The sequence below is a fragment of the Hoplias malabaricus genome, chromosome 5, assembly GCF_029633855.1.
Source record: "Hoplias malabaricus isolate fHopMal1 chromosome 5, fHopMal1.hap1, whole genome shotgun sequence".
Classification (NCBI taxonomy): Eukaryota; Metazoa; Chordata; class Actinopteri; order Characiformes; family Erythrinidae; genus Hoplias; species Hoplias malabaricus.
The window spans coordinates 14,638,878-14,654,039 of NC_089804.1; the positions used below are offsets into that span (position 1 = coordinate 14,638,878).

Consider the following 15,162-nt stretch of genomic DNA (forward strand, 5'->3'; position numbering starts at 1 on the left):
CTGGGTTTGCTTATTGATTCAATGTGAACAAACGGCAGCCAATCAGAGTAGAGCTAGTTTGCTTACAGGGCAGAGTAACCACAACCTGTTCAACCTCAGACGCATAAAGACTGGAACTGGATTATGTTTATTATTGTTAATTAATGTGTAATGGGTGTAACGTAGTTCTGATTTATGTCCATTTTTCCCACTACAAATATAAATTAAAAATAACAGAGATTAACAGTGCTAATGTAGATGTGGAAATCTTTTCTCAGTGGCCTTATTTAACATTTTAATGCTGCACAAGAAGTAGATGAAATGGTACGTGCGACTGATGTGCACACACCCTCCATGTGGAAAACACATCAGCAAATTAAAAAAAAAATAAAGTTACTATTTATGGGTTCACTTTTACAGATAGGGGAATGTGTCACAGCGACTTGTTTTGCGTCTCTCTGCTGTAAACAGAATTGTGTTTCAGCTTTCAGAAAAACACCGTTTTACCTTTTCCCCCCAGTTACAACGTAAACATCCGCCCTGAGCTGTGTACAACCATGTGACTGTGGCTCAACTTAATGTGGTCAGAAACTAATGTAAAGCCTAAATCCGAAATGACATCCATTATTAGTCCTTTGGGCTCCTTCAGTGTGGAATTTTATGTCCCAGAAATTCTAGGAAAAACATATAGCTGGACAATAGCGGGAAATGCCGGTGTCATAGAGGAGCATTTACTGAGAGGCACAGGCGAAGGGGAGGTAGGAAGCCTGCCGTACATCAAAACCTCAGTGAGGAAAGTGGCCCTTTAACCTAACACTGTGGCCCAGGCCTCCTTTCAGCACCTCGCTTAAAAACCTGCTGCTTACAGCAATCTGGACGAACCATAGCATAAAAGTAAACAGACAAAAAAAAGGTAACAGTGTTCTACACCTTCCTGGATATAATATATACATTTCAATCTCAGCCACTACGAACACACACATACAATCAAATTAATGAGGGCATGGAAGCTGACAATTCAAACACACACTGCTGCTCCTGCTTCATGTTAAAACGCCTGTCCTGGCATTTCTCATTATCCACGTGCACAAGGTAGTGCTGTTCAAGCAAAAAGTGAGTGAGTGATAAGAGAAATACAAAGAAGATAGAAGCTGCAAAAATGATTTAAAGGCTAATAATAAAAAAAAGAAAAGGACGACTCACAATTAAACAACATGTAAAGCTTTCAGCTTTGAGAGACAGGAGGACAATCACGCTCCCCTCGCCTCAGATTTCAGCCGTTTATTCCCGTCGTTATACTTTAAGGAAACTCAACACCGTGTGAGAAAGGATGCGCAACCGTCGAGCTCATACTCGGCTATTTTATTTAATGACGATGCAGTTATTCTCGGAACAATGGACTAACCACCCCTGAGCCGAGAGCTCAGTATCAGTGAACACGTTTGGGGAAACTCGGATCATGACGTAGAGCGTATTTCTATGACGTCCATGTGGTGAAAAAGGGACAAGCACCTCTCCTGGAAAGAACGAAAACATACGGTAGACACATTTTACGTTACAAGCGGCTACAATGAATGTGTGTTTTATGTTTATAAACTTATATTCAGTCGCTGGGGATTTAGCCTATTTTTTTCTTTGCTAAGAGTTCAATGGAGTCATCAGAGCTGTCAGCAGTGTGGGGAGGGAGGAGGGTCCTCTGATTGCTGTTGTCAGGAGCCATGCAGGCTCAGTGCTGCGGGTGTAAGGTGGAGGATGATTTGTGTTGGCTGTGATTCCTTGCTTCAGATAAATGTGATGGGTTGCAGGATGCCCTGTTCTAGCCTCTCTTACAACAGGGCCACCGTTTGGTCAGCATTTTGTTCGATTAGTAGGATCTCACTCTTCTCCTTCCCCTCTTTCCTGTCTTGTTTTCCCCCATTGTTAAGAGCAGTCACGTCTTTTTTTTTTTTTTTTTTTTTTTTTTTTTTTTCACTGGAGCAACAGGAAACAGTCTGTCAGCAGATTTGGGGCTTCTGGAAGAGACAAAAACGGATCCTGTCCCTGACCCCTCCACCACATGCTAGGGTAGACTTATCTGAGGCCTGGGCTAATAAATTCTAACTCTCAAACCCTTATCAGGCTGCATCACTTCAAAAAGGGCTGACATACACCAGTTCCATGGTTGGGATTTCTTTCACTTTTTACTGAGCTTACATATTATATAGATTTATAATAAATATTGGCATGGTGTGTTTAAAATAGCATCAAACTGAAGAAGGTGAGGTAAATATTTTAGTTTCCTCGGACAAAACAATATGTGATGATCTTATAATAATGCTGCCTCCACAAACTTCACATTCAACAAGGAACAAAAATGACACTGCTTTGTAAAAAAATATTGATAGGTTTTGACCCACACGGCTTTACATATAAATTAAGATTTGTTTATTTGTTGTGACTTAGGAAGCATTAGCCCACGTTGATCAAACAGAAACTGGTGTCAAATAAGAATAACAATATATATAGACTGCTTTAGATAGTTTTAAAGTTTATAATCGACCCAGATTTGTCCAACTGTAGTGTTTGTTACAACAAAATATTTAAGTGATGCATGAACTTCAGTGAAATAATAACGCAAACTCGAGCCATTTTTTCTGAAAACCTTTGAAAAATATATTTGGTCCAAACACTGATTTGCAATATAAATAAAATGCAACAATAAGGCATGAGATCCTAAATGAGCTTAACAGCCTCTGTTCTCTAAGCTACAAAATTTGTCTTCTCATCTTTAAAGCTAAATTGCATAAAATAGCTAGAAAACATCTTGGGCTCTGTAGTCTAGGCATTTTTTTTTCCTTTTACAAATATTCAACATTCAAAATATTGCTTTTTTTTTCCTCCAAGACAACTAAAGGTGGACATGCAGTCCGAATATTAGTCACAGGTTCTAGTGCAGCTTAAAGAGAACAAAGCCGCAACAAGCAGTGCGCTACAGAGAACAGCGGAATGCTACGCGTTTGTTCTGTTCACACTGATAATAACAAGCTAAGGCAGATTCCCATCCTCCACTCTGAAGTAGAGGAAGAGAGATAGAGATGAGAAGCTCACAGGTTTGGTGTGTTGTCTGGGACTGCTACAGGTTCAATCCCATCTCTTCAGAGAAAGAGCAGATTAAGTAGTGTCCTTTTTAAACCCTCAATGAGATATATATATATATATATAATATTACAAGATGATTTCAGTCTCATCTTACCCTATTCACCAATAAATATGCACATGATTAACTTAACATTTCTCATAATGTTAAAGCTCATCTTTAAAATGTTTTGCTTATCTTAGTGCTTATGGAATCATGTCAGCTTTTGTAATTAATTTTATATATATATATATATATATATATATATATATATATATATATTATATATATATATATATATTACACACACACAAAATCATTAGAGATATTACTCAAGCTGAGCAACATGGAAAGATACAGTTGGGATCCTTTTCATCCTGCACATGGTGCACCGGTGCAGCTACGCAAAAATAGTGGAGATGAAATCACGGAATCGTTTGGCGTACTGTTCTGGATGAACGGTGGATATTTCTGCACCAGCCTGAGGAAGAACAAACAGAGGAATTGCCAAATTTAGACTAAATAACACATCAAGTAGTGATGAGATATCATGAAAGTCAGCACAAAATAAGGCTTTCTGAGCATCAGTCCTACTGCGTGTTCCTGTAAAATGAGAACACCGTTAATTCTTTATTATGTGAGAAATATTGAAGATAAATCAATGTATTCATCATTTTTAATAGCCTTCTTATCCTTCCTTTGATTAATGCCACATGCCCTGATGTGTGATATTTAGGGCTTGTGGCAGGAATCAATTCCTAACCTCTTTACTTTTGAGCTAAACTGCAGGACTATACAGCTTACTAAATACTTATGAATAAAATAAATAAATAAATTACTCTCTTTCAGAAGGATGATGGGGAGGGGTTCACCACTCTGTGGAACACTACATAGGCCAACAGTGAAATAATTAAAGGATAACGTGTCTCAACTTAAAATAGTAAAGAACTTGCTGATTTCATCATGTACCATTAGTTTCAGAGAAACCTCTATATGTATGGGACAAGTTCCAAATCCAGTATATGCTGGCTGTGATTTTCTGGCCCTTACACCGCACTGAATTCAAAACAGACGTGGAAATCACTGTATGGACTCAGAAACCCTTCACAAACCACTGTCTGTGAGCTCATCCCTGTATCCACAAGCGCAAGTTAAAAGTCATAAATGCAAAGAAGCAGCCAGATATCAACAGCATCCAGGAATTCCGCCACCTTCTCTGGGCCTGAGCTCATTTACGATGGACTGAGGTTAAGTGGAAAAGTCAGCCAAAAAACTAAATTTTGAATATTTTTTTTAAACTAGTCCAGACCTGTCACCCACTGAAAACAACTAGTGCATTATTTATGAATGAATAAATAAATAAGGCAGCTGACATTCTATAACAAGCAATAATTGCCAAACAGTTCTTTTTCAAAACTACAGTGATTTCCCCAGTTCTTGAATGTGTGCAGTTAATAAAAGTGATGCAACAGAGTGGTAAACAAGCTAGTGTTGCTGGCATCAAATCCAAAATGGGCAAATAAACAAACAAACAAATTAATACAGGAGGTCCTCGGGTTACGTCCGTTACGATGTTACGACACGTCTCCCATTTACTGTATAAAGCCTTGTTTCGATTTAAGTGGTTTTGCGTCGTAAAGTGAACTTCGTGTTTGGTGTGCGCTGCGTAAGAATACACGGTTACGCGGCTCGGGACCAAGGAGGATAGGTGTTAGGATAGGATAAGTGCGTACAGTATGTTATTTACGTACAGTATGTACGTATGTTCCGACTTACACCAAAAATCGGTTTACGACGCAATGTAGGAACGGATCAACGTCGTAAGTCGAGGACCCCCTGTATATAAGAACCCAGAACTTTCTCAATTTCAAATTTTAAAAATGTGGTCCCTGTAGTATTTTAAATTAAATACAGTGATTAAATGATTTGCACATTACTGCATTTTGCTTTTATTTACATTCTGCAATATGCCTCACCTTATTTGAAAAGGGCTTGTTTATTTTACTTCTTAGTCCTTCAGCAGTTGCTGATCACTGTGCTTTTTTATTACTTGTTTGTTTTTGCTTCCAACCGTACAGAAATTTGTTTCTGTTACAGTAAACGTGTTTCAGACAAAGGGGTTTTTTTCCCACATTTTTTCTTTTGCCACTGAGCCGATGTTCTTCTGTCCACAGCTCGTTAACTGAAAATTAACAATGCATTTTTGGCATAGATTCAGCTGGTAGTGTGACCTATGGTGTTGGCTAGAAGTTGTGACTACATTGTTAGAGCTTGTAGTGTTCTTAGAGTTACTCTGGGATCAAGCATAAAGATTTAGACATGAAAAGAAAAGGGGTTAAGGTACATAATAATGACTTAAAATGCTAAAGTTAAGTTTTAACTGGGGCTTCAAGTTTATTCAACATATAAAGAAAATGCAGAATAATACATATTCCTTCACAAAAACGTGTGTTTTAACAGTTTAAGCAGGACAAATTTACGTTTGACTGTTTTCCAATGATGCGTGGCCACTGCTTACAACAGTTTGCCTTATTACTCACCCCATGCTTAACTGTCTTTGCAGCATGTGCAGCTTTTTTCTTGGTATCGTACTGAGTCAACACATCTATAAGGCCCATGAAGTACACTTCCCTCTGCGGTGCTCCTGGAAAACAACAGTAAGTGATAAGCTTACTGCATGGCTCTTTATGCCAATTAAATCCCTATATATACATTTTTTTCCCTTTTTCTTTAACCTGCCCCTGGGTAGACCTTTTACCCTGTGACAGAATGACTCATAATGACAATAGTGTGACACTACACTTCCTCAATGAATGAATCATCTTCCACTCTCATTTCCAAGAAGCTTACCTGGGGCGCTTTTGACGGCGTACACATCCACGTACGGGTCAAACTCCCCTGGGCCCAGTGGTTTAAAGGAGTTCATGTAGCCAGCGATGCCTTCGGGGGAAGTGCCAAATGAGCCCACCTGAGGGGCTTGATTGAGGCCGTTCTCCGCCTCTCCTTCATCCTCACAGCTGGGCTCTTCGGCTTCCTCTTCCTCACGCTCAGCTCGTGCGATGTCATGGATCCCCAGCAGCAGGCTGTAGTCCATTATCTTCAGCTTCACCAGGAACTACAAAACCAGGACGAGATAGCGTTACATATGCCCTGAAAATATGATACATGCTATTTATTTATTTAACACAAAAGTAATACTGTTTTACATATAAACTTTGACAAACTAGATATCATTTCTACATTTCAAGCACACTTAGAATATTTATTTATATTACTAACAATAACACAATCCTTAAAACTGCATTTAAATATCTTCCACCTGACCTCTACATCTCTGTTAAGCTTCTCCATGATCTTTTCCTTTTGCTCCTCGGTCACATACACCTTCTGCATGTTATTCCTGAAGTCCACATCCTTGAAGGTGGGCAACTCTTTGACCTGTCATTGCCACAGGAACAGGAAATGGGCATCACAACAAGATCTAACCATGGGGTATTTTGATAGCTATTTTATTCCATGGGAGAAAAAGAAACCTCTTGTAATACCTTCTCTTTATCACTGGCTTCACGTGATACCAAGGAACCCTGTATCAAATGAACAGTTAAGAGTCAGCATTGCAAAGATGCATACGTACAGAGAGCCTGGTAGTACAGGACACCCTCTTGTGGATTACTTTCAATAGCGCAGTTGAAGAATGCTGCTGCAGTAAAGTAAATGGAGTATGTGTGTAATGCCAGTTTTTTCTCATCTGACATTGATAATAAAACTGCTCTAATAATGTTCTCTTACCAAAAAAATAAAAATACTCAGCTAACCAATCCGCCCAATACTGATACCTGGTATTGAAACTGTTTCTCACCTTAAGATCGTATTTCCTGTGGATGACCAGACGGTGGCTGAACATGTTCCTCATGACGATGAGGTAGTTGTCCTCACTTTCCACGCTGACGCGGTACATTCCCAGAAACTGGGGGAGAAGTGTGCTGCCATGACACTTCACTATGTGCTGCAATAAATAAGGTACCACTTTCAATTATTGTTAATATTTGTCAGAAGGAATTCCTTAAATAAACAAAATAGAGAATTTATTAACACACTCTAAACCCGTATTGCTTTCATAGAAAACATTACATTCTACTTATATTCTGCAGCTGATTCTGTCAGTAATATTTTAGCAGAAAAACAATGAAACATTCAGTGTGGCAATATATGTGAAAAATTCTTAAACCAAGGTCACATCCACCTCTGGGATTAATAAATTACAAACTAATACATTTTTTCCGTGCCTGTGTTTCAAACCGAGCATGGCATAATGGCAATCTGTTAGTCTTCAACAGCACTATGTAACCTATTGAAATTCATTCATGTAAGCACTGGCCTGTTCTAAACACACAATACATTACAGAAGTGAAGTGCTGAGCATGTAACATTCATACATCTAGAAAGAGCATACAAATCAGCAGCCAAGAGAAAGGGGGGGGGGGGTACTTTGATGTAGCTTGCAAGCCCAAACATCTGTTTATGACGCAGCAAATATGCCTCAACTCCTGACGAATTCCTGGGTGTGCGAAATTGAGCCCTAGAGACCTGAGTAGAATCTGGATGTCCTCCAAAAACTACAGCAAGGCAGCAGTTCTGGACCTAGTTTCTCAAAAACATCTTAGTGTGAGGATCATCTCAACAGGGAAAGAGAGTATTCAGTGTGATGCTCACTCTACCACTTAAGATTCTTATTCATTATAAAACGTAGCCCAGGACATTCTGCAAAAATAAAACGATGACAAAAACCATGCACCACGTTTACATTAGTTTGACATGACACTGGGTGGCACGGTGGCGCAGCAGGTAGTGTTGCATTGGGTTCAATTCCTGCTCTGGGTGACTGTCTGTGAGGAGTGTGGTGTGTTCTCCCTGTGTCTGCGTGGGTTTCCTCCGGGTGACTGTCTGTGAGGAGTTGGTGTGTTCTCCCTGTGTCTGCGTGGGTTTCCTCCGGGTGACTGTCTGTGAGGAGTTGGTGTGTTCTCCCTGTGTCTGCGTGGGTTTCCTCCGGGTGACTGTCTGTGAGGAGTTGGTGTGTTCTCCCTGTGTCTGTGTGGGTTTCCTCCGGGTGACTGTCTGTGAGGAGTTGGTGTGTTCTCCCTGTGTCTGCGTGGGTTTCCTCCGGGTGACTGTCTGTGAGGATTTGGTGTGTTCTCCCTGTGTCTGCGTGGGTTTCCTCCGGGTGACTGTCTGTGAGGAGTTGGTGTGTTCTCTCTGTGTCTGCGTGGGTTTCCTCCGGGTGACTGTCTGTGAGGAGTGTGGTGTGTTCTCCCTGTTTCTGCGCGGGTTTCCTCCGGGTGACTGTCTGTGAGGAGTGTGGTGTGTTCTCCCTGTGTCTGCGCGGGTTTCCTCAGGTTTACTGTCTGTGAGGAGTGTGGTGTGTTCTCTCTGTGTCTGCGTGGGTTTCCTCAGGGTTACTGTCTGAGAGTTGGTGTGTTCTCCCTGTGTCTGCGTGGGTTTCCTCCGGGTGACTGTCTGTGAGGAGTTGGTGTGTTCTCCCTGTGTCTGCGTGGGTTTCCTCCGGGTGACTGTCTGTGAGGAGTTGGTGTGTTCTCCCTGTGTCTGCGTGGGTTTCCTCCGGGTGACTGTCTGTGAGGAGTTGGTGTGTACTCCCTGTGTCTGCGTGGGTTTCCTCCGAGTGACTGTCTGTGAGGAGTTGGTGTGTTCTCCCTGTGTCTGCGTGGGTTTCCTCCGGGTGACTGTCTGTGAGGAGTTGGTGTGTTCTCCCTGTGTCTGCGTGGGTTTCCTCCTGGTGACTGACTGTGAGGAGTTGGTGTGTTCTCCCTGTGTCTGTGTGGGTTTCCTCCGGGTGACTGTCTGTGAGGAGTTGGTGTGTTCTCCCTGTGTCTGCGTGGGTTTCCTCCGGGTGACTGTCTGTGAGGAGTGTGGAGTGTTCTCTTTGTGTCTGCTTGGTTTCCTCCGGGTGGCTGTCTGTGAGGAGTGTGGTGTGTTCTCCCTGTGTCCGGGTGGGTTTCCTCCGGGTGCTCCGGTTTCCTCCCACAGTCCAAAAACACACGTTGGTAGGTGGTATGGGCGACTCAAAAGTGTCCGTAGGTGTGAGTTAATATATGTGTGTGTGTGTGTTGCCCTGTGAAGGACTGGCACCCCCTCCAGGGTGTGTTCCTGCCTTGCGCCCAATGATTCCAGGTAGGCTCTGGACCCACAGCGACCCTGAACTGGATAAGGGTTACAGATAATGAATGAATGACATGACAATGAAAAAACACGTCAGACTCAGCTCATACGATGGGGATACTTCAGTGTGGAATATCTTCCTTCTGCTAACACGTGATGCATTTCAGCTTCACAATTTAAACCACTTTTTACTGTGTGCTTTACCAAAACAAAAAATGCAACGGTCAGCAGTACCAGAATAAACAAGGACATTTGCCTACCTTGGGCAAGCAAAGAGGAATATGAAAATGGCCTAGCGTACAGAGTTAATGCATATAAAATGCACTGATGCCCTATTTTCACTTATTGGAGCCAGGGTGGGGGGGCTTGGGTAAGTAAAAATAGATTAAGGGTGAATTCTTTAGGCACTAGTGTGTTCTGAGTCTGAGGCATCCGCGTTGAAGATAAGATCAGTGCACAGAAATGCATAAATACTATCAAATATCAGGCAATTAAATCCTGAATCTTACCACAATTTATATTTTAAGAGTAAATAGATATTTCATATAGTGGTGAATCTAGGATGACATTGTAACAAAAGATTTATAATCAACTATTTTATTCATTCATTCATTATCTGTAACCCTTATCCTGTTCAGGGTCGCGGTGGGTCCAGAGCCTACCTGGAATCATTGGGCGCAAGGCGGTAATACACCCTGGAGGGGGCGCCAGTCCTTCACAGGGCAACACACACACACATTCGGACACTTTTGAGTCGCCAATCAACCTACCAACGTGTGTTTTTGGACCGTGGGAGGAAACCCACGCGGACACGGGGAGAACACACAAACTTCAACTATTTTATAATCTAATAAACAATGCTACTTGTCCAGGACCAAAAAGCAATATCCAGCTAACAGTCTGTAACAGTGTGTTTTACCTCATTGCTGCAATAACAGAGGATTTGACTGCATTCAGTCACAAGAACTAAAGTCAGATACTCATGGTTGAAGATTGTGCGTGAGGTTAAATAGAAGCACAACTCATTTTTACTGGCACGCTGGTGATACAGGAATTGGTTTGATGTAGTAGTGACAGTACCTGGTGATATTCCGACAGGATGCTGTGCATATCAGCTACGTCCTCACTGGAAATCTGCTTCACCACAAGAGAGCGATCATACGAAGTTAACAGGAGATTCTCACCCTGCCCTTCACCCTTTGTAGGGGGACTGCGGGTCAGAGAGACCTGAGCACAAACACACACACCATATCAAACATGGCTGCAGTAAACAAAAGATGTAATATTCTCTTTAAAATACATGTTTGCCACAATTGTTCTTATAGTCTGCAGTATGCTACAGAGTATGTCAGATGACATGACTTCTATTGTTTCACGGCTAAAAACTATTCAAGAAAATGTCTGCTATTTAGAAGAAAATGTTTGAAATGGTCGATGAAATGGTTTTCTAAAAATTGGCAGCAGTAATTTACTACTCAGACATTGTTTACTTTCGTAGGTATATTAAAACTAATTTGAACAGATGTATAACATAGTAACTCTTTAGAGACTGTAGATGTCGTAAATATTTTATCAATGTCAAACAAGCCCAGTTCACAACACTACTTTTTATAGCTGACAGCAAATATCTCTTCAGCTGTCTGAGCATATATAAATAAAGAGTAATGGACTAATCTGGTAAGACTAGGTTCACAAAACACAGACACATTGATATGTATTTAATACCTGGTAGTCCAGATCCTCAATGCCAAATCGCTCTCTGAGGTTCCTGAAAACTTGTGGACAATATTCTTTGAATTTAAAATGTCCGGGGAGATTCTCTCTGTAAAAAGAACATATAGTCATTCCATACATCCCATGAGTATGGTCACTTCAGCCAAATAAACTCCACAGAAGTGTATTAACCCTTTTTCTCCCTGATATTTTCCAGGCAGTTCTAAATGTTATGGCTCCAGCTGGTACATTATGCGACATGTAACAAGCCTGTGTTTCTTCAGCCCAGGAAAGAAGCATCAGACAGTGCCCACAGTGAACTAATCATGTTCCCCATTTAAACAGAAAATCTCAGCTCTTTCACAAAATGACTGAAACGTGATAAATGTAAGAACTGACTTTACAGGATTGACTGCTACACCGAGCAGATAAGTAAATAACCTGCCACGATGTGAGGATATTTACTTGTTGAAAAGGTGGTTGTTGACTTTGATTTTGGTGTTGGCTTTGAAGTCATCAGGAAGAAGCATAACTGGAACTGGAACTTGGTTGAGGTCGTTTATCTGAAGAGGAAAAACACAAATATGCTAAATCATGCTTTAAATATTCAAATGCACTGTTGTCGTAAAGGTCATGGAAACAAGATAACAGTGTGAACAGCACTGACCTTTGCGCTATCAGAAACTATCGGTCTAATTTCAAGGTTACTACAGCAAAATCCAGAATTAGAACTGAATAAATCCTTTCCCTTATACCATCTACAGCACCTCTTCCAAATCCCTATGATTACGATGGCTGATACAGTGTATTATGGGAAACACTATGGTAGACTGGGATTTGAATCCCTGCCAGTACAATTACATCATACTTGACCTGAAATAATCATTAGTTATTATTACCAATGCTACATTTGTCTAGTATAAAACTCAAAGAATAGCTGGGTCTCGAGTAAACATATATCTAGTCCAACGCTGCCCAAATATATGTTTGATTTGGACCACAAGGTATGTACGTTTACTCCTCACCCAATGACAACAGAACAGAATAAACATCATATATCTTTGATACATGGGCCGTAAAAACTTAAAATATTAATGCAATAAAGCTTTAACTACATTAATTTTTAAACGCCGTTAATGCAGTTTCTTAAGCCTGACACAGACTACACAATATTTCCACAAATAAACTATTTCTTGATCAGCAGGTGAATCAGACCTGATCATCACATGAAAAATCTGGTCAAATCAATCCTAAACATTTCAATCAAGGTACCAGGCTGATACATGGCCTTCTGATATTTTCAAACATTTTTTTTTTTAAAATACTGATGTCAATTTTTACGCTGACAGCCTGAGTGACTCTAGTCTGAGATGACCTGTTACACAATCTGTTAATGAATGTGCTTTAGCCTAAGGCAGCCTTGTTAAAAAAAATGGTGAAAGGAGCTAATTGTGTGCCATTTTCTCTTGTTATGGCATCTATACTTGTAAATCAGGGTTTTTACAATGCCTCAAGCAAAGATTAAAAGAAATCTAAATACATTTTTAAATATAGGAATAAAAAAAAACAAGCTTGTGTTGACATTACTGAAGTAGAGATCTTCTCAAATTTCACTTGAAAATGTTACAAAGCTCCAGCTCCCAGTGCAAAATATATATTTATTTACATACATACTTTTCTGAACATATAAAAATCAAGTGCAACCATGTACACAAATCCCACATGCATGTTCACACAAGATTTTAGTTATGAGAGATTTTCTCGTGTGTGCTTCATAGGAGATCCTAACATTATGTGTGTGTTGTGCTCCGATTTTATATTGGTTATGAATTGCAAAATCCTGTAGCGTGTGCTTAGCTATGGCGTGGTATATCTGTGAAGACCCGATGTTAAGAGTGAGAAGTGCTCTCATTTGTAAATTGTTTTAGTTTGTTTATGTGGACCCTCCACAGTGGCAAACTAATATCAGTGACCCCCTGCTGAAGGCACCAGAGATCTCCTCCAGGGGTGAGCTGGCTGTTCTCTGTGCAAAAGGCTTAGGACAGGAGATGAGTAAACGTCATCCATCCAGACATTAGCACATCACAGCACCCAAACTGTGCTCTTTTCTGCACAACTGGAATCAGTCTTTCAATTTCTTTGCTGTCCAATGATAAACATGTATATTCCAAAATAGTAATTTTACAGAAGAATAAAATAAACATTTTTAATTTAACATTCGCAGTCACACAGCTCCAGGGGCATGGAGGTTGTGGGTTCGATTCCCGCTCCAGGTGACTGTCTGTGAGGAGTGTGGTGTGTTCTCCCTGTGTCTGTGTGGGTTTCCTCCGGGTGACTGTCTGTGAGGAGTGTGGTGTGTTCTCCCTGTGTCTGTGTGGGTTTCCTCCGGGTGACTGTCTGTGAGGAGTGTGGTGTGTTCCCCCTGTGTCTGCGTGGGTTTCCTCCGGGTGACGGTCTGTGAGGAGTGTGGTGTGTTCCCCTTGTGTCTGCGTGGGTTTCCTCCGGGTGCTCCGGTTTCCTTCCACAGTCCAAAAACACACATTGGTAGGTGGATTGGCGACTCAAAAGTGTCCGTAGGTGTGAGTGTCTGTGTTGCCCTGTGAAGGACTGGCGCCCCCTCCAGGGTGTGTTCCTGCCTTGTGCCCAATGATTCCAGGTAGGCTCTGGACCCACCGCGACCCTGAACTGGATAAGCGTTTACAGATAATGAATGAATGAATGAATGAATGAATTTTTAATTTTCAATAGAAGTCTATGTAAAAAGATTATACTCCATGTTACTGTAGAGCATTTCTATTGGTCCATTCATCATGAAATTTTCGCACAACATGAAAGACAGCTCGTGTTCAGATGATGTAATAAACTAAAAATCCAGAAAAATGGAGATACATGTTTTTAATGCAACTGTTTTAAGTCAACTGTTAAAGCTAATGGTTTAGAAAATGAATGGTTTTGAAATATATTTCAAAATATAAGTTATAAAAAAAGAATTGTCAGTATTTAACTTAACGATACATTACATCTGGCCAACACTACATTTATCTTGCTTTCTCTCTTTGACCCTTGACCCTCCACAAGGATTACACTCAGGGGGCACATCACATAAGATTGGGCATCCTCTAGTCCATCTAAATATATTTAGACATAATTAATGTAAGAAAACTTAAACCAGTCTAATGAAAGTGCAATAGACTAAATTCAGATATATCAGTACATTTCATATGGATCCTGTTATAAAGCAAGTTAAATAGGATCTGGGAAAGTCAATCTGTCTCTGGTAAATATAACGTTATCTATATCCGTGGACTTCTAAGGTTTTGATCTGAGCACGTATTTTTCTATAGGCAAATAATAAAAGCTAGATGCTCTAACCGTAACGTAGTATACATCATTAGGTGTTTACATAGTCAGACCTGACTAACACGGATCCTATTGAACACAACGTTACTCTATGACATAGTCCATCTGAAGGGTGCAGTTTGTTTCGAGAGGTTAATGAACGCTAGCCTGCCGACGCTTCCCAAACACACAGGTTCAGCCTAACGCCTTACTGTCTGGACAGTAAATACAACATCACGCCAATAATGGCAACAACAAGTGCAAAGTGCAAAAATGAATATTCTAATCCTGGACAGGTCCATTCTGTGATCATTCTGCCTGATGTAGCTGAATGTAGCCTGTTAGCTTCAGCGGTACTGTGGCTGGCATTCGTTAGCGGCTGAATTTATAAGACAGCTTCGTTTAAACACAACATTTAAACTATATTTCTGAATGTTGTTGAGGCACAGACGTGCTCTAGTAAAATTCACACATCCCCTGGCCGACTACACAGAGTCTGAACGGAGTGGTAGCATGAACAGTTAGCCACGCAAAATGGGAGTAGTCCAATGTGAGTTTCTGGAGCGGAGTTGAGACCTACCGAATGATTCACTCCCCACATAAACACACTGAGCACCGGGTCGCTGGCCCGGAACACCTTCACCTTCTGCTGCACAAAGTGCTTCTTCTTGGTCTTGGTTTTAGGCGCCAGGATGCTGCTGCCGTGGGAGGCCATACTGCGGATCTACCGCTTCACTCCGCTGTGAGAAAGTTTGAGCACCCCGCTCCACTCTCCAACTGTCGCGGCTTTTCCTGGAGAAATCGACTCCCGAACGAGTCATTCTGGTAAACCGACTCCGTTC

The 15,162-nt window shown here is 41.0% G+C and overlaps 1 protein-coding gene across 1 annotated transcript; it reads right to left on the reverse strand.

Moving 5' to 3' along the window:
* Positions 1-3,402: 3,402 nt before the first annotated feature.
* Positions 3,403-15,117, reverse strand: pip4k2ca (phosphatidylinositol-5-phosphate 4-kinase, type II, gamma a). Its single transcript, XM_066672035.1, has 10 exons — positions 14,901-15,117; positions 11,447-11,544; positions 10,994-11,090; positions 10,349-10,495; positions 6,954-7,100; positions 6,640-6,678; positions 6,419-6,532; positions 5,945-6,209; positions 5,635-5,738; positions 3,403-3,575 (listed from the first exon to the last, which is right to left on the reverse strand). Exons 1-10 carry the CDS (start codon positions 15,033-15,035, stop codon positions 3,495-3,497), a joined length of 1,227 nt encoding a protein of 408 aa, XP_066528132.1. The 5' UTR covers positions 15,036-15,117; the 3' UTR covers positions 3,403-3,494.
* Positions 15,118-15,162: the final 45 nt, after the last annotated feature.

Excerpts from the sequence above, each read along its gene's own strand:
- pip4k2ca (XM_066672035.1), bottom strand. The coding sequence starts at position 15,035 with ATGGCCTCCCACGGCAGCAGCATCCTGGCGCCTAAAACCAAGACCAAG. Across the intron at positions 11,091-11,446 it reads AACAACCACCTTTTCAACAA|AGAGAATCTCCCCGGACATT; the intron begins GTAAATATCCTC and ends TTCTTTTTACAG. Across the intron at positions 7,101-10,348 it reads TCCTGTCGGAATATCACCAG|CACATAGTGAAGTGTCATGG; the intron begins GTACTGTCACTA and ends TATTTATTGCAG.